At 45.7% G+C, this 22,650-nt stretch overlaps 1 protein-coding gene across 3 annotated transcripts in view; it reads left to right on the top strand.

Moving 5' to 3' along the window:
- PREX1 (phosphatidylinositol-3,4,5-trisphosphate dependent Rac exchange factor 1) overlaps positions 1 to 22,650 on the top strand; it is a 123,412-nt gene that overhangs the window by 86,576 nt on the left and 14,186 nt on the right. For 2 of the 3 annotated variants that reach the window (XM_065031700.1, XM_065031702.1), the window contains exons 11-26: positions 870 to 970; positions 2,791 to 2,894; positions 3,566 to 3,615; positions 6,650 to 6,725; positions 8,994 to 9,066; positions 10,203 to 10,345; positions 12,233 to 12,325; positions 14,360 to 14,508; positions 15,391 to 15,476; positions 17,144 to 17,280; positions 17,672 to 17,843; positions 18,288 to 18,475; positions 19,216 to 19,377; positions 19,941 to 20,151; positions 20,774 to 21,035; positions 22,016 to 22,222. In XM_065031700.1, coding sequence (XP_064887772.1) covers positions 870 to 970; positions 2,791 to 2,894; positions 3,566 to 3,615; positions 6,650 to 6,725; positions 8,994 to 9,066; positions 10,203 to 10,345; positions 12,233 to 12,325; positions 14,360 to 14,508; positions 15,391 to 15,476; positions 17,144 to 17,280; positions 17,672 to 17,843; positions 18,288 to 18,475; positions 19,216 to 19,377; positions 19,941 to 20,151; positions 20,774 to 21,035; positions 22,016 to 22,222 — 2,214 coding nt within the window. The remainder of the gene's footprint in view (positions 1 to 869; positions 971 to 2,790; positions 2,895 to 3,565; positions 3,616 to 6,649; positions 6,726 to 8,993; positions 9,067 to 10,202; positions 10,346 to 12,232; positions 12,326 to 14,359; positions 14,509 to 15,390; positions 15,477 to 17,143; positions 17,281 to 17,671; positions 17,844 to 18,287; positions 18,476 to 19,215; positions 19,378 to 19,940; positions 20,152 to 20,773; positions 21,036 to 22,015; positions 22,223 to 22,650) is intronic. The other variant, XM_065031701.1, reaches the window with a different exon arrangement.

Raw genomic sequence — 22,650 nt, 5'->3', positions numbered from 1 at the left:
TAACCTGGCAAACAGCTCAGCCCCCTATAGCTTTGGCAGCACTGTATTCATCAGGCTTGCAATGTCCCTTTTTCTATACTTACTGTTTCTAATTGAGTAACGTCCTACATATCTATTAATTTGGGGCTTTTATTTTGCCCACATGTGCAGCTCTGCCCCTCACCAGTGAGAGGTGTTGTTGTGTGCTGCATGAGCAGACAGACTCGGCACCTTTACTCTATATATTAAAAGCAGAATTTATGTATCTGCCAGGTACCAACTCCAGCAAATGACCTTAAATTAACCTGTCAGTGGGACTTGTGCTCTCTTTAACTGCTCTGTGCTTGAATCTTCTGTCCTAAGTCCTACTGTGCTTCCATGAAAGCAAGTGCAGTTACACCACTGGGGCGAGGGGGTGGCAAGAATCAGACCCGGTGTAGGAAGGCGAGCGTGTGTAACAGCTCAGACCACGGTCACTGCTTGGGAGGGCAGAAGCAGCTGTTTTCTCTACTGTCCAACTTGTTGTTTTTACGGTCAACAGTTAATCTTGCTTTCCTTTTCCTCCTTGGATGTCTGGATTGCTCAATAAAATGAGGATTTGCAGCATCTTTATAGATCCAGCCAGGTCTTCTTTCCTTTTGTGTGCATGGTATATAGGATGAGCCAAGGCGAATGGTGGGAAAGTCACGGACAGGAGATCTGAGTCTTCTATGAGCATTTCCTCCAGAACCGCAGGAAATCAGGCCACTCAGTAGAGATGTCATCACTTGAAACAGTTTTCGCACTTGCCTCAAGGAGCAGGTCTCCTGTGGTGGGCCGATGACTTGCAGGGCCGCGTGTCTGCTTATATACACAGCTTCCCTTATATACTGTTGTGCTTCCCTCTGCAGTGAGTTTGTATCGTGGCTCACAGAGATTGGAGAGATAAGCAAACCAGAGGAGGGGGTCAACCTGGGACAGGCGCTGTTGGAAAATGGAATCATTCATCACGGTGAGTGCTCCGCGCCATAAAGAGATGCCGCATTTCGGCAATGCCCTGGAAATGAGGGTGATTGCAGATTGGGGCACAGGCACAAACAGAGTGAGGGGCTCCAGATGATGGGTCATTCTTTCTAATGAGACTGCTTGTCATAAAGAAAAGATATGATGAAGGGTTTCTTGTGAGATTTGTTCCAGCTCATTTGGCAAGAATATCTTTCTTTAAAATAGTGATGCATCATATTTCTTCATCGTCCCCAGCAGATGACCTTGAAGTGCTGTGACGAGGGGTATTTTAGAACCTAGGGTAGTGTGTGCGGAAATGCTGCATGACCAAAGTAGCTTGTTTGAAAATTTTGTGTGCTATCTGCATTTCTACTAAAATAGGGTCTTCCTCCAGATTCTGGTTCCTGTTATTTTCATATTACATTATGCAGACAGAGAACATAGTCCTATTCTAGCTAAACAGCAAATGCCTCGATTTCAACATTCAGGTGAATTTAGCTGCAAAATGCACATCAAAGGCATATGGTATGTGGGTCTTAAGTCACCAGTGGTTTACATTTCCATACTATCTCTTGGAAACCAATTTAAAGAGGGGAGCCATTTAATTAGGCTAGTCTTGCTTTAATCTCTTGGTATCTCAGCTCCACAAACTTGTCTTTCAGGTGACAATAACACTGTTAAGAAATTACGTCTGTTATCTTCTTTTAATTAACGCGTAGAGAAATCCAATCTGAGCAGCACCACAATCCTTCGTGCACACGCGCGTCCCTTCCCCGGGACCAGGCCACACTCAGGCACGTTCAGCCTCTGAAGAGCTTTGAGCATGAGCTCCAGACTGCTGAACACTTTGGGTCCTTGGCCCGACCTGTGGCTTTGGAGACCGAAACACTCTGCCCCCCGACTGCAGGGACCCCTTTGGATGCAGAACGCTCGCCCGCACCCCCCTCGCTCGCCTGCGGTTTGAATGCCTACACTGGAACTGTTGGGGCAGAAAGCTCTCCCGAGGCTTGTTCTTTATGCAGACTGTTTACCTTGCCACGACTTCTGACTTGAACACTTTGAGTGTCCTTTGTCTCTGAACACACATTTACAGCTCAGAGAAAGTTATGCTGTTACATCCACTGCTCTCTTTATTCAAATGCCAAGGAAGATGCATCTGGTTTGGTTTTAGTGCTCCCGTTAGTGAGAGTTCCTGATGTTCGTGTCTCTAGTGACAGTTGTTCTAGACATTGGAAGGTGTTTGCAATGCTGCATTTACTTAAGGAAATAACTCTTGAGATTTTGAGAAAGCATTGAACATGAAAGTATCCCCTTATGTGTCTCCTAATGTAGCAAGAACTTAAAACTTACGCACCACGATGAAGCCCTTACCCCTGTTCTGCGTTAGGCAATGTCTTTTATCTCGTTTTCACTTGGCCTAACATTACTGTCAGGTGAAAACTGCTGAACTTTGGACAACTGCAAAAGCAACTTCAGTGCTGTGGCAACTGTTGTGGGAATTTGCAGGACTGTGTTCAAAAGTTACTGAAAAAAGTCAGATGGTGCCAGTTATCTTCATTAGGACGGTTTCCAGAGCCTTACACAACTGAACCTGGTGTGAAAGGAAGAAAGGTCAATTTTATTTGAGCTGCAGTATTCTAGAAATCTACTTTTGTTGGCGGAGCTATTCAAAAGTGCACAGAGCAAATATACTAGATAAGGGGAAATTTGAAAAACCGAGTCCTTCAGAAAATGACAGATACCAGCAAATCCTTCGGTGCAGATGTACCAGCCTGTGGAGAACATGGCAGGAGAAAAGAACCATTTATTGTCATCCTGGTGTTTTAGTTTCAGATAAGCACCAGTTTAAGAATGAGCAGGTGATGTACAGATTTCGCTATGACGATGGAACGTACAAGCCAAGAAGTGAATTGGAAGACATCATGTCCAAGGTTTGTATTGCCATTCTCAGTTGGAACCTTGTGATTTGTCATTGACCTGTTGGATCGCAGATCCCTAGTGCCGTTTGTCTTTGTTGCATTAAGCTGTCCGCCCTAAAGCCAGAGCAGACATTCGCTCTACACAGAGGAAGCAGAGCTTAGCAATAAATAACAATACAGTTGTGACTGCACCCAAGGCTGCTGATCACAATCCTAATACACTACCAGAAGGTCTTAAAGGGGAACAGTAACCCATAATACAGCCTGTCTGCTGAAAATCTGGGCATTATGGCTCAGGGAGATAGAGGAGATCAATATTTAACTGCTGGTCCTGGTAATTGTATGTCAAATGAGTTCTGTTCATCCCATATAGCTTTTAATAAATTGGATTTATTCTTATAGACATCAGTTCACGGGTTAATTATGAGGAAGGATTAATGGAGAAAATGTTGGAATGGAGGTGATTAGAGATAAAAGAACAGATTTCTTTGGCTTCTGGAGGCAGGGAAGGAAGAGAAGAGCGTTTGACAGAGAAGATAAGGGAACTGTTTTGAAAACCAGTTAATCAATAGATAATTCCAGCTGAGCAGAGACGTCAGTGCCCAGGTTTTGCTCTCTTCAGCTAGCCAGTGTTCCTTTAGAAAAGGAAAAAACTGATAATGCCATGTGTTTTCCTTCTTCAGGGTGTGAGGCTCTACTGCCGCCTGCACTGCCTGTATACTCCGGTGGTAAAGTAAGTTCACCTTCACGTTCCCCTTGCATAGATTACCTGGCTTCGTTAAGAGGATGATGTGTTGCTGTTGAAATCTTTCTTATTGTGAACAGCAATTTTCTGCGTTTTCTCTGCTCTTCCAGTCCCCTCTGTCTCCACAGCTGCGTTGTGCAGTTGTACTGCAGGAGGCTGCTGGCGCTGGGCTGGGGGCACAGCCTTCCGCACCTTCCTGCTCGTCGGCTCACGAGAGCCGTTAGCGTGGCACGTGTTCCGTTGTTGGCTCTGGCGCCTCCTGTGAGTTCAAGCGGGTGTGATTAACCAGACTACTGACTCAGGGCACACCGTGCGGTGCGATTGTAACTGCTGCGCTGCTTGGGTTGGAGACGATGAAAACAGATGCTAAAAGTGATGTGAGCAGAGTCCAGTGTGATGTGCGATTCTGTCATTAGAAGTACCCTAAACCAACAGAAACCAGTCTGAAGTGGAATAAAACATGGAGCTGTAATTTGAAAATAAACCTTGAACATTTTGAGTGGCATCTTGAGAACTTGGACCTGTATAAATGAATGCTGCAGAATCTAGATAATCCACACGCGCTAGTTAACGCTCTTCCCAGGTCCCAGGAGATGGTTTTCAGATGTTGTTGCCTTACTTTGACATCAGGTGAACATTTCTGGCCTATAATGGAAACTACCTTGAACCATGTGGGATTATATACCCCGCTGGAAACAAAGCGTGCTACTTTGGGGGATGTTACGTAAAAAGTAAAACACTTTCAAAACCTTAGATGTAAAGAAGGTTCTGAATGTGTCTCTGATCCAGTTTGGGAAGCTGCGGGGGTGGGAGAACTTCCTCCACTTCCAGGGTGATGGACAGTACTGCAGGACATAGGTGGCTGGGCCCTGTGGGGAACACCGGGCTCCTCCGGTGTCCGTGGGGCAGCCAGGCTCTGCCGAAACGGCACCGCTCCCGCATCGCTGCTTGACCGCTCACCTCGCGGTCCCGGGTCACATCCTGCCATTCGTGCTCTGCTCTCCTTCAAGCGAGATTGAAATGGGGGAAAGGTCAGTGGGCGAATGTTGAAATATCCATCCTGACAGGCGTTGGACTGCAGGCAGTGAAAGACCGGGCCCTGGACCAAGGCCCTGGTGCCAGCTTATTCAGTACTCCGGTTCTGTGTCAGCATCTGTGTTAAAATGTTGGGAGTTGCTTCTCACAACCTGGAAACCCCTACTCACTAGTGCTCAATATTTTAATGCTTTGCTTTATTGTTCTGACATTTCCAAAACATATTTTCTCAAGATAAGAGTGTGAGAGGGAAAATCTGCCCAGAAAACTCCCACAGTTCTGTGCTGGGCTGAGCACGTTACTGGGAGACAAGTCGAGCTGCCTGTGAGCACTGTGTGGAAAGCGTTTGTTCTGAGGACACGGATTTCTGGAAATGTTGTCACGTTTGATGTTTTTTCCAGGTTCTTTCTAATTTCTCACACCCTGTGTTCTGCAGACACACAGGCACTTCTGCTGCACTTAGCTACAAAAGCCAGTCACAACACATTCGTATCTGCAGTTGATTAGTAAAAGGAAAACATGAGTAGGGTGAATTTTAGATGGTGGCTTGAGTTTAGATTTTTAGAAAAAAGGAAATATCGTGTGGTGCTAAGAACGAAAAGAGGTGGTTTTGACAGAACTAAGAATGAATTCTCTAGAGCTGCTGTGTGGATCCATCCGGCCTGCGGAGCGGTCACAGCGCCTGGGGAGTTTCCGTGCACACTCATGCCAGGGAACCCCGGCTTGGAACAGAGGGACCAAGGGCGAGAGAGGAACGGGCTCTGCAGAGCCATTCAGCGCTTGGCCCGTCCACTGAGACTCTCAACAAGAGGCAGCCAACTAATGCAAATTAATTGTGGTAATGGCTTTTGTGATGTGGAACTAGGAACTGGATCAAGACCACCGAACTCATTTCACACGGACCAGTAAACAGTCTTGGAATGGAAAGAGCTTTTCATTCCCCCATGAGCTGGATTAAATACAGTGACCTGGAGGTGAAAGGTGCTGGAGCCCAATGTCCTGAGCCACATAGTCCTCTTATATTTGTATCAAAATTCCTTAGAAGTATTTTATGAAAGACTCAAAACATCCATTCTCTCTGTACCTCTGAGAAGAGAAATGGAAGAGAACTGGAAAATGCAGCAAGTTACCAGAGGGTTTGTTTTCCTTGTTTCAGCACCAGCGCTGCTCTCCGCGGGGGCTGGTGCGAGGTGCTGCGAGCTGGGCTACACGACCTAAATACAGCGCTTATTTTTTAATTTACAAATGGCTGAAGTTATCTTGTGCCGTAAAAGAACACTGTGTGCTCTCTTTGTGTATTACTTTGTGATACTTTGCTAAGGGAAGTAAAATCTGAACAGGTGCAGAGAATCAGGAAAATCTCTCTTGACAGGGCAGTCTAAAAGGTGCTTAAATCAGAGAGCCTCAAACAAAGGGGGCAGAGAGGGACTCTGTAGGGTCACTGCCTGTGGATGCATTGATGGGTAAACACTAGAGAAGAGCTATTTCAGTTTACAGGTGGGGCTGACGCTCAGTGTCAAGTGGCCGTGAATGGATTTAGGATGGGAGCTGCAGAGGGTTCCCCGCCAGGAGAGCGCGACGTGGCGGGAGCGATGGCGGCAGAGCTGGAACCGGAGCGCACGGGGCGGCCCAGAGCGGCGCCAGAGGAGCGTCCCGGTGCCTCTGTAGGAGTGAGCTCCCTGCAGACGCTTGGAACACGTCCAGAGAAACCTGACATCCAACGGCCCTGTGCTGAGCTGAGACATCTTCCCAGTTCAGGTTGTTAGGGAAGTTTAGAAACTGGTCCTTTCTTCTAGAGAAAACCGATATCTGTTTCCTGTTCTTCATCTTATTTATTTGTCACTGAGAATCTAATTTTCTTTCAACTTATAATTCTTCTTTCCTCAACTTCATAATAGTAGGTCACAACAGTATATGTAGGTTTAGAGTGTAAAAGAAACATTTACTTTTTCATCCTGATTTTCCTTGAATCCTCTTTCTTCATCAGAGACCGTGACTACCACCTGAAGACATACAAGTCAGTAATCCCTGCAAGCAAACTGGTGGATTGGCTTATCGCCCAGGTAAGAAAATGTGAAGATGCTGCTGTCTTTGATAAGGAGCTTAATTTTTCAGTCCCATTTCAAAGTCAATAAACCATATTTATCTAGAGAACATTACAACATAATTAAACATATTCTGATTCTTTGAATTCATAATCTCACACTTTCTATTATTGTTCCTTTGATGACAGCTTGTTATTTGGCAGCTGATGAAGTTCTTTGTTAGCCCGGGAGTGGTGAACTGCCTGTTCGCGGGGATCTTTTCTATTTCTTGTGATTTTTGGAAGATGTCAAAAACACTCTTGATCTCATTTGGTCTGGTATAGGTGTGGTACAGTTTCAGAGCTTTACACGGACAACTACACCCTTGTCTTCAGAAATGGCAGTTGCCCCACATTTACCGTGTAATTACAGAGAAGCACCTGTAGCTTGAGAAATCACACACTGAGCTCCGCCAGTCCAAAGCGACCCGACGGGAGAGCGTGCTGTGCTGCGCACCCTCATGCAGCCAAATGCACATCCTGGTTTTCTCTTAAATGGTGGGCTGATTCGCAATCCCATTAAGTCCTACACGGCCAAAATGACATGAAGGGAGGGCAGTCTGACTGGGGATCGGGCCTCTGACAGCCAGGGATGTGTTCTCCTTCAGAAATGTTTCCTGCAATTGCATTTGACATCCTCCTGCATTAATAACATTGGTATGATTAAAGGTTGTTCTGTACCGAGTAACTGAATGAGAAGGGAGTAATCAGTTGTTTTCCTGTTAAGAGCATAGAGAAGAGCAAGGATATTCGTGCTGATCTTGTTGTATCGTTACATGTGGTTTAACAGGGTCTTCCTCGTGGGGGGGAAAAAGAGTCTGCTTTGGCCAAAGAAGAAAGATGTAATGAGGCTAACCTGGCCAACGTAACAGCTAACGATCAGGCTGTAAATGAGGCTAACCTGGCCAACGTAACAGCTAATGATCGGGCTGTAAATGAGGCTAACCTGGCCAACGTAACAGCTAATGATCGGGCTGTAAATGAGGCTAACCTGGCCAACGTAACAGCTAACGATCGGGCTGTAAATGAGGCTAACCTGGCCAACGTAACAGCTAACGATCAGGCTGTAAATGAGGCTAACCTGGCCAACGTAACAGCTAACGATCGGGCTGTAAATGGGGCTAACCTGGCCAACGTAACAGCTAACGATCGGGCTGCAGGCAGTAAGTGATTCAGACAGCAAAGTACAACACCAGCTCTTGGTCTGGAGAAGGGAGCTGGGAGCCCTCCTAGTAAGAAAGCAGTGTTTTATTTCCTTGACCTTTATAAATATTTGTAAGACTGAACAGAGCAAAAGAGCAAGAACTTTTTTATAGCCAAAGAAATGGTGTCAGTTGTATTTTCTACCCTGATCCTCCCTACCTGGAAGTCATTGGCTGTTACACTTGTGACAAGAGATTAAGTGAGGTTTAGTCTTGTACATCTGAATAGTTGCATTTAGATGTGACATGTGTTATTATCCCCTATGTATCTATCGGGACTGGACAGGCATTAAGAGCTCAGTTATTAGATGTACCGCACCTTTGCGGCTCTGGAGACAGGAGGGGTCTGCAGAGCCGAGCATCTCTGGCTGACATTTCTAGATGAGGTCTGTGCTCATCTTTGTTCTCAGCCTGCTGGCAGTGGTAGAAAGATTAGGTTGTAAAATGAAATTGAGAGGATCCAGAATCAGTGAAAGAATGAGCCCCTTCCTTCAAGGATTACCTCTAAATATACATAGGGACTGTAACATAATTCACAGATACTTTCTGTCTGAATCCATGGATGTGGGTCAGATATTTCTGCTTTCAGGCTCTGACTGCGGAACCCACTTCTCTCTCTGACGTTGCAGTTTACATACGCTGGCTTTACTCAGGTTTTTCTCTCTTTGGTTGAATATAGATGAGATCTCTCAACCTCTCTATGTAAGAATGAGTTTTATTGTCTATGGCTAATGGGTCCTGAAGTCTTACACTGTGATTGCAAATAAAAACTCTTTACATTGAGGTAATGTTATGTCACTTTGTGGGTTAAACAACTACTTTCCAGCATCCTGGTCTTTGTCATCCTGGTTCCTGTAGGAGGCAAGAGATGCTATATATAGGAATGAATGGGATTTGGGCAATGGGGTAGCTATTTCAATTTCGTGCTGTTGTGCCCTGCAAAGAGAATCCTGCTCATTTCAGAGCCACAAGCTATGTGGTGGGGAAGGGGAATAATTTAGCTTAGGAAGTCATCTGAGATGTAATATTTATCTTCCTGTTTCTAGGGAGACTGTCAGACTCGGGAGGAAGCCGTCGCGCTGGGTGTTGGACTCTGCAATAATGGCTTCATGCATCATGGTAACGCATCAATATTACTTCCCACAGCCAATTAACGGAGCTCATACTTCAGTCAGATTAGCTGAGAGTCTGAAAATCCCTCTGCTATAGGCCGTGCCATATACGCTGACATGTACACTATTGCAGGCATCCCAGCAGGTCCTTCTAAAAAGCGTTCTCTGAGCTTACAAAAATGTCTGAGCCTGGTACCTTCCCAAGTGTAACCCCCTGGTAATCGTTATGATGAGCCCTGAAATGACTCCATCTCATTCAGAGCCATCAGACCGATGCACAAGTACATGCTCTCCTGAAATATCAGCAGGAAGTGTCAGGTACAGAGTGGAATTGCCTAGTTCTTGCCGCTTGGACAAGCGCCGTCCTCAGTGCTGAACCTCTGAAGCTTCCAAATGTGAAGCTGCTGAGCTAGACATTGTCCATCCTCAGTGATGCTGCTGAACTGGGGGAGTGGACGAACCGCACCTGTATCCGTATCGAATGACACATCAAGTTCTAAGAGTAAAACCCCGTTTGTCCAATGAAGCGTCCAGTTCTAGTCATAACTAACATTTACTCTCCATATTTTGAACAGTGGTTTTGAGAGCAGATTATTGTAAATAGCTAATAGAGAATTTGCGTAGTGCTTGATAAGAATGGAAGAAGAACCGTTTTTCTTTAAAGAATTTGATCTGTTTTGAGCCCATGTAAAATTCCTTACGGAATTTTATAGATCTCATTTCCCTCTCAGTTCCACTTTAGGGTGAAAAGCCGTAGTATGTTTAGCCATCTTACCTTTAAACAGACATTTTACACCCCTCTGCTCTTCTTTTAGTTTTACCGTGTTCATTTTGACATGAGGAAAGGAGCATGAGGTATTGAGTAGCATCTTTCTTCCAAGAAGATCTTTTGCAATTTATACGCATTCTACACGCCAGGGAGGTCAAACATCATATAATGAGCTGCCATGTACTGAGAAGAAAAGTGTAACCCTAAAACACAATAGTGACTTCAAAACACAGAGCTGGAGAGCTGGCTGGGAGGGATGCATCTGGTCTTTGCTCTGTAAAGGCTGTGGAAATATTTAGGATTTCCTTTAACCTTGTGTTGTTTTTCTCTCTCTGTGTAAATGAATGTATGTGTTACACACATATTGTTTCTAGTCCTGGAGAAAAGTGAATTTAAGGACGAATCCTTGTATTTCCGCTTCTATGCTGATGAGGAGATGGAAGGCACCAGTTCCAAGAGCAAACAGTTACGTAATGACTTCAAGCTCGTGGAAAATATCCTGGGAAAGAGTCTTCTGGTAAGAAATATATTAATACAAACCTTCTTGTTTCCGTGGAACTGGTATTGCTGCATGCTAGAGAAGAATGAGAAGGAAAATTACGACAGGGTAGAAATAAACTGGGGAATTGCACCTGTAGCTTGATTTTCCTTCCCTGCATAAACGCTAATTCTTGAGCTACGTTGCTGTAGAGCTCCAGGTCTGTAGCTCTGCCTGTCCCGGCTGGGCACACCACTGGCGTGTTCCAGTAGCACGGTGCCCGCCGCGCCCTCTGCCCTGCGGCCTTCCCCCGCGCTGCCGCGGGCCTGTGCTCCAGGACTGCTCCGGGCGGGATGCTCAGCGACAAGAGGCGTCCCTCGGCCAGATGGGGGCTCAGAGTGCATTTGGACACTAACAATCACAGTGTGCTCCCAAGAGAAAAACATCCTTTGGGCTGCAAATCTTTCACTGTTCGGAGTGAACGGTTCCATTTAAGTGCTCCATTTCAAAGCTCCCAAACCAGAAGAAACTTTGAGTTATTTTGTAATTATTAAGCCTGTTTTGCTAATGTGGCAAAACATACCTTTAAAGATAATAGCAGTAGGGCTGGCTTAGATTCTCACTGGAAGAAATGTTGTCATTTTCAAGCTTTGTTTTGGTGCCCCAGGGCTGGGGACTTTGGAAAGGCCGGGGAGCCTGGGGCAGCCGGGAGGGGGCAGGAAGCTGCTCTGCACATGAGCGCTGCGGGGGCTGCGGGGACATTCAGACCTCGCTGTCTGATAAGTTGTAGCTCCTTGTCTTAACCAAGTCAGACTGTCCCAGTGTGTGCAACAGAGAAGAGTTGACGCAGGAGAGCTGCAGGGAAGGCGGTGAGGGAAGGACGTGCACCCTGGACCCCTCAGCTGAGCGTCAAGCTGCTTCACATCTCTGTTGTCTTCACTCTCCTGAAAACCTGTCAAATCTCCCTTCATAGACACTGAGCATCCCCGTGCCACAAGTGTCTTCTCACTCCATGACCCTCCTCATGCACGAAAGGGGAGAAACGGAGAGATACCACACGGGCATCATGACCCCCGTGCCAAAAATCCTTCATGGATGTAACAGCTAGAGGTGTAACAGCATTCTGGGCACAGCTCTTCTTCTTCCCGCTCTGCCCCCGCCTCCTCTCTGACAAAATTCTACCTTTGCCCTCTGGTTTTGATTAACTATGCTTATTTCTCATATGGTCTCAGTTTTTAACTTGGTTGTCTTTCAAGATTAAACAGCTGCTGCCTGGCGTTGGAAAAACTGATTGGATTGTGGGGGCACAGAGATTATTCTTGTAGATGGCAAGTTGGTTAATTGCTTTAGACTCCTCAGGGATGAATGGTATTCAGCTGCGGAATTGCAAGGTGTTACCGCTGTGTAACAGAACGAATCACGGCCTTCTCCAGGTATAAACTGAACAGTCCCTTCAGAAGTAAAATGAGAATTGGATGGGAGAGCTATCCTAGAGATTATTTTAACACGCTCTATGGTTCCTGCAGGAAAGGATGGTTCTGGTTTTTGACAAATCTAGTGAAGAATGAAGGGCTAGAAGTTAAAATCAAATGCAGTTTCTGATAGAAGAGTTGATTAACCATTGGGACAAACTCTCAGGATGGGAACCAGTTTCTCACTTCTTAAAGCCTGCAGAGCATGACGGGGTCACTCCGGAAATTCTGCTTTAGCATAGGAAGGGCTCAGTGCAGAAATGCCCAGGTGAAATGTCGTGGGTTATGTTATGCAGGAGGTCAGAACGAGTGACCCGGCGGTCCCTTCCAGCCTTATGAGCTCCAAGTCTGTGTCAGTCGTGGCTTGCGGTGAAAAGCCCAATTTCTCATCTCCATCCTTCAGCTTTTCAGCTAACTCCGTATTTATGAGACATTACCTTGTGCTCTTGTTAAGATTTTACCAGAAGAGGATGACTATGGATTTGACATAGAGGAAAAGAACAAAGCAATTGTGGTGAAGTCAGTTCGACGAGGGTCTTCTGCAGAGGTAAGACCTGACGTTCATACGAATTTTGGGTTTGGTACCTAAGAATATTTCAATGCTTTGGAAAGGTACAAAACGATCCTTTTAATGGTCTGTTTCATTGTAAAGGCAGCTAATAGAAGACTTGGTATCTTCTACAATTCTTGTGGTAATAAGCTGTTCCTGGGTGACGTGCTGGGTGTGACAGGCGCCAGGCCAGCCGCCGTGCGTGGTGGCAGCGCCTCGCGTTCCTTGGCCGCTCACACCTGAGGGAGGAGGGGAAGGAAAGCTGGTTTGGGGCAGCAAACAGGTTTCTTTGAGTGAAAATTGTATTTTTACATTTGTATTTTTTCCTTAAAAAGCACACACACATTGCTCTGGTGAGCCCTGGTATTTTTTAAGAGCTCTACACAATATATTTGCTTTTTTTCTTGATAGCCCAAATGTCATAGGATCTGAGTATTTCGTAATCATTTGTTGAATATTTCATAATCATTTGTTTATCCGTTTAAAACCCCGCATTGTGTAACACAACAGTGATCCTCCATTTACTGAAACAAGGCACAGAAAGACTGAAAGTCTATTTGTTAAAAGGTATTTAGGTGCTTTTAGCACCTCTGAAGATAAGAAAGGGCTGAGTGACCTGTCCGGGGTTTTTCAGTAAATCGTGGCAGCACTCAGACAGCACCTCTCATTACCAGTCCAGGACAGGCATTGCAGAACTTTCATGTCCACATTCATTTGTTGGTCGCTGCCTTAGGGTGCAGGTAGATCCTGGGTGACTTGCCCCGTGCAAACAGCTGAAGTGGGCAGACTGATTTTGGCAAGTTGAGAATGTCAAATGGAAGGAATTTTGAACTGAGGTTTAATATTAGAATTAAATTATTTCAGTATTCCCGGTTCTCGTTTGTTTTGTGGTCACCAGAGAAACCAGTCTGTGCTCTGCCTCGTACTCAGAATAACACGGGTTGGCCAAAGATGTTGTTGATCCACACCTCTGCTGCGAAGCGTTGCCTGGCAGATGAAGCCCCTGCCCGCCCTTCGGCGGGTGCCTGGGCAGCGTCCAGCACGTCTGTTGTGTTTTCAGGCAACAGAAGCGCACGATTTTCTGAGGAGTCTTTCTCTTGATCTTCCAAGACAAACTATCTGTGTCCATGAGCCTGTCTTTGCGACCTGATCCTAAAACACTGCTCCAGAAACAACTCACCCTGCATCTCTCTGAACCAGAGGACTCAGCTCATTCTGGGAAGGCCTGAGCTCCAACTGTAGTGGATTTCATTACATTCTTGGGCTTTTTTAGTTGCTTTGTGATACCAGAGAGATATCCAGCATGTGGTTCTGTGTGGCTCAGCAGCCGTAGGCCATTTGGAGACCCTGTCCCTGCTGTCACACGCTTTGGGGACAAAGATGAGGACATCCAGCTTTCTTTCACAGTGCCCGTGACCTCGTTGCATTCATTAGGACTGTCAGACTTTAGGCCAGATTAAGATTCCACGTTGACCAGTTGAGTGGGAACAAGTCTATTAGTTGCATGGATGTGTTCCATAACTCGCTGTGTGAGTTCGGGTTGTGATCTCTTTTTCCCACCGGTGACGAGGTATAAATTGTTTTTCACGGCTGGTAGTTGGAAACCGTTCTTGGCTCGTTGTGCCTGAGCTGTGAGCTGTGGGAGGTCCCGTCTGTCTCTCACTGGGTATCACAGCCGCTCTGTTAGAGTCCTGTAGTTTTTAGTCCACCCTCCATTTTTCTTTATAGTCTCCTCTTTTAATAGTTCCCTGTCAAAAAAAGTAGCAGAAAAGTACAAAGAGATATCTGTGCAAAGTAAGATGTATCTGTGGAGTGGCACATTTACACAGATACTAGTGAAACGTGTGTTTTCTGTAAATGCAGACAACTTTACGGGTGAGTAACGGAAGATTTGATGAACCAGCACTGTCTATACAGTGTTCCATATGACAGCAGTCCAGGGAATGTCTGTAAGCAGCGAACAGTTGGAGCCTGAGCTTTCAGAGATGCTGCCGATGATGCAGTTTCCCGTGGCATTTGTCTCGTTCGCAGATGGCCGGGCTGCAGACGGGGAGAAAAATCTACTCCATCAATGAGGACTTAATATTCCTACGGCCCTTCTCCGAAGTGGAAACCATCTTAAGCCAGTCCTTCAGCTCAAGAAGGCCGCTTAGGCTTCTGGTGGCCACCAAATCAAAAGAGTAAGTGGCAGGATGGGCAGACAGTGAAGATTATCTAGAAATGTCAATTACTAAATATTTTTCAACAGCTGGTAGTGAAAACCCTGTAAACCCTTTGCTGTGCAGAGGCTGTTGGATAGAAGAACAAAGGACATAAATGAAAGAGACAAGAGTCACGGGTCGGTTTTAGTGATGAGCTATGTGCTTCTAGGACAGGTTAGGATGTATGCTCTTTATGTGGCCATTAACTCTTGGCTTCCTTGGGCAGAAACAAAACCGAATCACAAGGATTGTCATTCTGTCTTGGGAGTGAAGCTCCCCAGGGAAAGCAGTTGTCACTCCATAAAGGCTGGCTTGGTTTGGGATGGCTCTAATGGTGTCAGCCCTTACAGGTTTTCAGTCCACGATTGTGTCTTGTGATGAGGCTTGGCCCTGTTAATGTCTTATCAGATTCTGTGATCCCAGAATTTGCCATAGAACTGAATGTATCAATGAGCACTTGATGCTGAATTGACCAGGATGTCTCGTCCAGTTTGTTCTGTTTTTAATGGAAAAGATCCTCCGCTGGTGTAACTGGACACAGCTGCACTGCAGTCTTCCTAGAAATGGAAGTGAATATAAATACCATTAAAAGTTTTACTTGTGTTACTCACTTAAATATGTAATATGTTTGGAAGTGACAAATTTTAATTAACAAAGAGAATCTCCAATTGCATTGAAGAATGAAGATGGAGTGGATGATTTCTTCAAGTCTGTTGATTTGTTGTTTATCTGTAAATCATGCGGGTTCTTTCTTTAACCCAAAACATGGTTGTGAATGCTGGGGAAAGACGCTGTTAGAACTGCCCAGAACTCTGACAGCCCGACTTAAAATACTTTGTCTTCTCCTTGATTTACCTGCAGGATTATTAAAATTCCAGACTGTCCTGAAGCACTTTGCTTTCAGATACGGGGAGCAGCACCACCATATGTTCATGCTGTAGGAAGAGGTAAGGAGAGAGGCTGTGGTACAGTTGAGCTTGGAGTACAGCTAAATACACGTACATGTGCATATGAGACAGATCCACGTTTCATTGTCACACTTCTAAACGAGTTCTGACAACCTGCCTTAATGGCCACAATGACTAGGAACCCCTGTTACAGAGAAGTATCGCACTCATGTATAAAAACATAGAACAACAAGATAATTCCTGCCTCTAAGTGCTTATAGTCTAAGTACAGTCTAAGCAAATGGTATCATTATGAACTGAGTGTTGGGACACTAATCCCATCAACACAAAACAAACAATAACTTAATCCTACAGTAGATAAACTTGGCGATGCTGCAATCCACAGTACTGTGGAAAGAGTCTTGAGAGAGCCTTGTCACTTCAGCTCTTGCAAGCAGAAATGTGCTTACTTAGTGAACCTAACCTTGGTGTTTCTTTTGAGAGTAGTAAGATACAGCTTTACAGCCAATAAACATGTAAAACGGAGGTGGCTGAGAAGAGGCTGAGGCGTAATGGTCTGTTCCTCAGTGTTTCTGCCTGTGCTCAGCCACTCGGATCGCTGCAGCCGTGGGTGTGCTGCGGGGTCACGGCTGGGCACGCAGATCGCGTTTCTTAATGGACATCACGGAGTACGATATAAGACTGGAAGACGACTTCTCCCTTTGTATTGGCTTATGCTGCTATGAATCACCAACGTAACATAGAGGCAGACTGCTTTCCTTGGTCTTTTCAAAAGGCGAAAACACAGTTTGACAGAGACATTTACTACTTCTGTAGCTGAAATGTGAACTGAGCTACAAATGAAGCACAGCTCTAACCTTTGCTTTCAGCAGATGCAGACAATGCGACCTTTCAGACATGTACCGCTTCCTTCCTTCAGAACACGCATGCAGACGTGCAGTCAGTATGCAGACAACAGACAGCACCCTGAGCACAAACGGTGTTCTCGGGGAGACACGTTTATTGTGCTTTTCATAACAGCACCTAGAACCACTTTCCAACAGTCTGCAGAGTGCGAGCTGGAAGCTCCAGCTAGAAAGATGCTCCTTCTTCAGCGTTTCGCTAGCAAAAGATGAATTGCATATGGAATAAAACCATATGAATTTTAAATGACGATGCCTTAAAAAAGTTAATCACTGTAACTGTAGATTTCTGAGAGATGGATTTGGGTCTGAGTCTTGTTCACGTGAATTTGGAATAAACCACTGAGGCTGGTTATGGCACTCTGGTTTGAAGTGCATCATGGCCTTTTTCTTAGACCCCGCTAAATTGTGTAACGCTCAAGTGTTCTGTATCTTTCAAGTGCAATAAGCTGAAACAAACACAACTGTTTACATTTAAGCAATGTCTCAGCTAATGTGCTCATGAGGCTAGAAGAGCCATATAAGAATCCCAGATGACTTCCCACAGGAATTTCAATTTCTGCCGTGGATGCATTTAGGTCTAGGAGGTCTCTGCTTTTCCCAGCACTACTGCCAGCATGAAGGACAGATGCACGGTATTTGCCTTACACAACAAAGCTCTCAGAACAAGTGCTCAGTAGCAAAAGCACAACAGCATTCAATTTGCTCTTTTTCTTAGTCTTAACCAGAAACCCTTTGGCGCCGTTCCGTTGTCTCGCAGTCCCGCGGTCCTCCTGTGGCACTGCTCTGCTGTTGGTTTTGCAGGTTCGGCGGCCGCGGCTGTGGGCCTTCACCCGGGACAGTGTGTTCTGAAGGTCAACGGGAATAACGCAACACATGCAAACTACATGGAGGTTCTGGAGCACTTCACAGCCTACAGGACCAGACAACAGGAAGCACTGGTATGAACACAGACCTCAAAGGAGGTGCATTAATTCCTGCCCTTCTCCTGTGCTTTTATGCTCACTATTCACAAAAACAAACGTATCTGCCAAGGTCCTCGTGTAACTGTGGGAGCTGATTACAGTTGCCTGTAGTGGCAAAACATCTAGTATACTATGTATGCCACTTCCTACACTGCATACAGTACTAAATATTATTAACTATTGCTAAAACTGGAATATCATCCAGATGCTTATGTAGATTTTATATTTTCTGAAGTTCAGGGGAAATCTGGGGGAATGTTGGTATTTCAGCCAACTTAGAAGATATAAACTTGACAGCTAGATTCACCTTTGTAGCCCAAACACATAGAGATTGGGCATTTTTGCTGAGGCCTGTATCTCCCGAAAGGGATTGTACCAGTGGGTGTACAGAACACACGAAGATGCGGAAGAGGACAGAGTTCAGCAAGCAGCACCCAGTGCCTATGTGAACGGCAGCCACCCCAGCCCCGGCAAAGACCGCTCCTCCCTGGACAGAAGCGCAGAGTTGGATCCCCTTCAAAACAGCCAGCCGGAGTCAGGTAAAGATCCTCTCGGGGAATGAAACCCAGGGACAATTCAGGGGCTGCATGAAGGAAAACTGTGGTAGAAATATCAAGTGTAACTATTATCGTAGAATAGCTTTTGTCTTAGTAAAGCTTCTGCTGGGGTCTGTGTGTCTGAACATGGAACAGAACTGAATGTAGTGTGCTGTGCATGGATGTGTGCGTGCACACGGGGAAGAATCAGTGGGATGGGAGCATGTGCATTGTCTAAACCTCTGTCACTGTCTCCAGTGGTGGCCAAAAGCAAATGTCTCCCTCAGAACATCCTCCCAGCCTCTAGCAGCGTGTCGTTCAGAGACTCCTTGAGCCAAAGGTTGTGTCTTTGCATTCCATAATACCTCTGGACAGGTTTCTCTTCCCTATGACCGCCTGTGTTCATGCGTGCTGCCAAACACCCCTAACGACTTATTTTGGTTCCAGCCCAGACCCCACAGCCCGTCAGCTCTCCACTGGTGGCTGGTGAAGAAACGCCTCTCGTTAGCCTGACTGTGGATAACACCCACCTGGAGCACGGGGTGGTGTACGAGTACGTCAGCAGCACGGGAATCAAATCCTTTGTCCTGGAGAAAATTGTCGAACCAAAAGGTTGCTTCAGTCTCACTGCAAAGGTACCAGAAAACCTACCTGGCCAGCTTCATTCCTAGACAGAGCAGGGAAGCCATCATGCAGGCGTTTCTCTGGTGGCTTGACGTGGCTCTTCAGATGAGGCAGCACGTGGTCTTCTCAGCCTTGCTTGGAGTTTTCTTCATTAGAATGCAACAAGTTGTAATAGCTCGTGTGGTATGAGCAGGTCAGCAAACGCTTCCAGGATTGCAGCTCTTGAGGCGGAGGGCGGAGAGCCCTCGGCTGTGGAACTATTGCTGTATCTGTCTGGTAACATACTCTTGTTGATACTCAAGAATTTGCTTTACCATGGAAGAAAATCAAGCATCTTTTTGCCATCTGGTAGGCTGGATGGGTCGCTAAAGGAATGGAGCAGAACGGCTGCTGTTGGAAAGCAGCACTGCACTTAGTGTGTTGGGCGTCTGTGACAGCAGTGAGCTAATAGTAACTGTTCCTGTCACGTTACTGTTGTGTCCCATGGAAGCAGCCAGCGCAGGTAACTTCGGCAGAGCACAGTGGAGATTTTGATCCACTTCATTTATTCTAAGCATTCTTGAGGAATGTTTTATGACTCGGGGGATTAGACACAATAGTAGTTCTCAGGCGGTAATCCAGGCAACTCCTTCTGAAGGCAGCTTTATTCAGCCATGGCAATGTGGGGGCTTTGCCTCTTATTCAGTGGAAGAAAACTGTATTTTCCCTCACTGTCAAGTCTCACATCATCGACATTGTGTCTTTTGTTTAGATTTTAGAGGCCTTTGCTGCAGAGGACAATCACTTTGTAAGGAATTGCAAAAGACTCATATCCCTGAGCAGCGCTGTGGCCACCATGCCCCAGTATGAGTTCCGGCAGATCTGTGACACTAAGCTGGAAAGCATTAGCAGAAGGCTCGCAAACTACCAAGAGGTACAGCACTACTGTTATTGGTAAAGTCTCAAGACAATACTTCATCGTGATAACTGGCTCTTAGTATTCTTTATTAACGAGTCCAAACTGCTTTAGAGGTGGGTGTCCTCGAGGCGTGAGAACAGCTCTGCAAGTCACTGAAATTGCAAGTTTTGAGAAGAAAGGACCTTATCTGTAAATCAGTCCTTTCAGTTTGTCAGAGCTGTGGCTTATAACATAATTGCAGCTTCATTTCCACCATATTATTGAATAAATATGACAACAGAATGATCAGTGTGTGATTTAACATGAACGTAAGTGCAGTGTGTCATAGTGTGAACAAACTATGTGCTTTTTTTGCACAGTTACCTGAGCTGTGTGAAAAGAGAGTCCTGGAACATATAGCTGATTGCTTTCAGTTGTTGTTTCATGAGGTTTTTTAACATGTTATTCCCCATTGTGTGATCCAGCTGCAGCAGAAGTTATATGATTGTGGAATAGGAGGCAGGAAGAGAAAAGCATTGTCTGTATTGCCTCATCGTTTTTGCAAATGAAGCAGCACGCGCTTGCTTTGTTTCTCCCAGTTTGCAGACGAGTTGAGAACGAAGGTGAGCCCGGCGTTCAAACAAGCCGTCGTGGAACCGCACCCCCTCAGCAGCATGGACTTCTGCCCCACCAACTGCCACGTTAACCTCATGGAGGTGTCGTACCCCAAAAACACTACCTCAGCAGGGAGGTCCTTCAGCATCCGCATTGGGCGGAAGCCCTCTATCATTGGTCTTGATCCAGAGCAAGGTGATCCTTAACTTTCAAATTGTACCAATTTTATCCGCATTAAAAGTTGTCTTTCTGCTGCTCAGCAAGGTCAAAATAAGTTCCAAAGAAACAGTCTTGCCAGTACCCTTTTTTCCTCATTTTGTTAGTAAAATGCCAGCCTCTTCGTGTTGTACAATAGTCGTGCCTTCAGCATAAAGAGACTCCAGGTCGAAGGTTTTTAGCAGCTAAATAGTGTGGTCATCTCATGATAGTTAAGTGTCCTGGGGAGCTGTTTGCTCTGATAGAGCTGACTTCCTAGCTAAAAGAACATAGAGAAGGGCCAATAGTGCTGTGAGGAGAGGTGTATTCAGGGGGAAACGTGAGTCAATCAGACTGTAGTGCTGTTTCCTTTTGTCATTACTAAATAAATGTCGTGCATTGGAGCTGAAAGTCTCTAGTCTGTCAAGGGGATTTTTTTTCTTCTCCTTTTTTCTTTTTTTTTTTTTAAAGAATGGTTTTTGTCATAGAATGTAATTATATAAAATAATTCTGTGAAATTTTGATTTTTCCTATTAAAATTCCACCTATGCCAAACGATTATTATTGGGATGGAGTGGGGAAAGTCATGAAAGCTGCACTAACTAGACCTTTCAATCTGTAGTAGGTACCTTAAGTCCAGTCTCGTACACTCAGCACTGCATCACCAGTATGGCTGCACCGTCCTGGAGGTGCCTGAGCGCAGAGGATGGGGATCTGCACGGCAGCTTCGGCCAGCAGAACGGAGGAACCGTTCAGGAGGAAAGAGGACTCAGTTTTCTGCTGAAACAGGAAGATCGGGAGATACAGGACTCATACTTGCACCTTTTTAACAAACTTGACGTCGCAGTGAAGGAAATGAAGCAATACGTCATTCAGATAAATAAGTGAGTAGAGACCCCTGTATGCCCTGCAGAGAGCAGCTCGGATAGAACGCCGGCGTTAACCTCAGAAAACACGCCGTGCCTATCAGCCCCGTCTGCCTACTCACTGTTGCTTGTGTCAAACCTACTCGTGCAGATCCACCTATGTATATATTACTGTCCTTCACTCCTAAAAGTCTACCTGAACTCAACAGCCACTGTTTCGGCTCACTATATATTCCAATATAAGAACCTGTTTGGCACCAATATCAGTTTTGGAATTCCATATAAACAGAGTCTATATGAGATTTTTGAGATTTTTGTCTATCGTAAGGCAGACTAAGCCACACTTGTGATTTCAGGCAGCTTTCCCTATGGCACCTCTGTTTTCCCTTCACCTTTTTGTGTTTTTCCTGTTTCTTGTCACGGGTCTCCTGGCAGTATCAATGGAGGATTTGAGCGGTGTGTCTGTCCTGTGCAGACCTGGCAGGGCTTTGGCAGCGGGCGGTCTGGGTGGGACGAGGCCGTAACTGCCGTAACTGCCTGGCCGTAACTGCCAGGAATCCCAGTAGCAAAGAGGAACAGCCCGTTGTGCACCAGGGTTCCGCCCACGGGAGAGCGTGCGCAGCCTTGGTCCAACGGCTTTGGAAAGGGTGGCAGCGCTGGGTAGAGCCAGCGAGCTGAGACGCTGCCCCAGAGCTGAAACCCAGCGCCTGGATGGAGAAACTGAGGACTTGGGTGAATTAAAACCCACCATGGTTAACAGTGATTCAGCAGCACCTAATGAGGCAGGGTACCTATGGAAACAGGACCTTTGGTGAACCGAGATTCACGGATTTCAATGATCCCTGTTCAGAGCTCGCCATTTTATGTAGCTGTAATCTATGTAAAATACTGACAAGTTTGGTTTCGATTTCATATCGCCAAATTGCAGCCTTAGTTCTTGTGTGTCATTTGCAAGGCTCCCCAGCAGTCCCTGAGAGCTCTGTGTTCCCCCTTTGCAGACTGTTGTCCACCATAACGGAACCCACCGAAGGCGGCGCCTGCGAGCCCCCGTCCGCCGAGGAGGCGGCTGCGCCTTCCCTGGGAGCAGAGGAGAGCGATCCCGAAAAGGCGGAGCACGGCGGGATCAAGAAGGTCTGCTTCAAGGTTTCGGAGGAGGACCAGGAAGACTCTGGACACGACACGATGAGTTTCAGAGACTCCTACAGGTTAGTCTGAAGATGGTGCCAGGTTTACCTTGCCCAATACGACGTTTCAAAGCTCTAATTCACGTGTGGGTTCAACAAGCAGGAGGGCCTTGTGTGGGTTTTTTAATCCAAAGCCACACAATTGTCATGTGGACTCTTGCTAAAATTATGTTTTTCCAAAGAAGCATCCAGGAATTAAACATCTAACTCCCTTAGTCCCCTGAAAGAACTACTTTTTCTGACTTTCATGATTTGAAGTAACGTTATTTCCAGTCAATTAGTCTGTATTCACTTAGTAAGGTATTCACTAGCTATAGTTACTTCATTACATTTATTACAATGGAAACACACAGCAAAAAACCTTGTGTCATAACAATGCCAAGATACTAACACTTCTAAAAAATTGAATAAGATTAAATAAATAGGTCTAGTGTGACTTTTCTGTTGAT

Source organism: Columba livia, chromosome 16 (assembly GCF_036013475.1).
Source record: "Columba livia isolate bColLiv1 breed racing homer chromosome 16, bColLiv1.pat.W.v2, whole genome shotgun sequence".
Taxonomy (NCBI): Eukaryota; Metazoa; Chordata; class Aves; order Columbiformes; family Columbidae; genus Columba; species Columba livia.
Note: the sequence above shows the minus strand (reverse complement) of the source record. Positions and strands in the feature narration are given on the sequence as shown.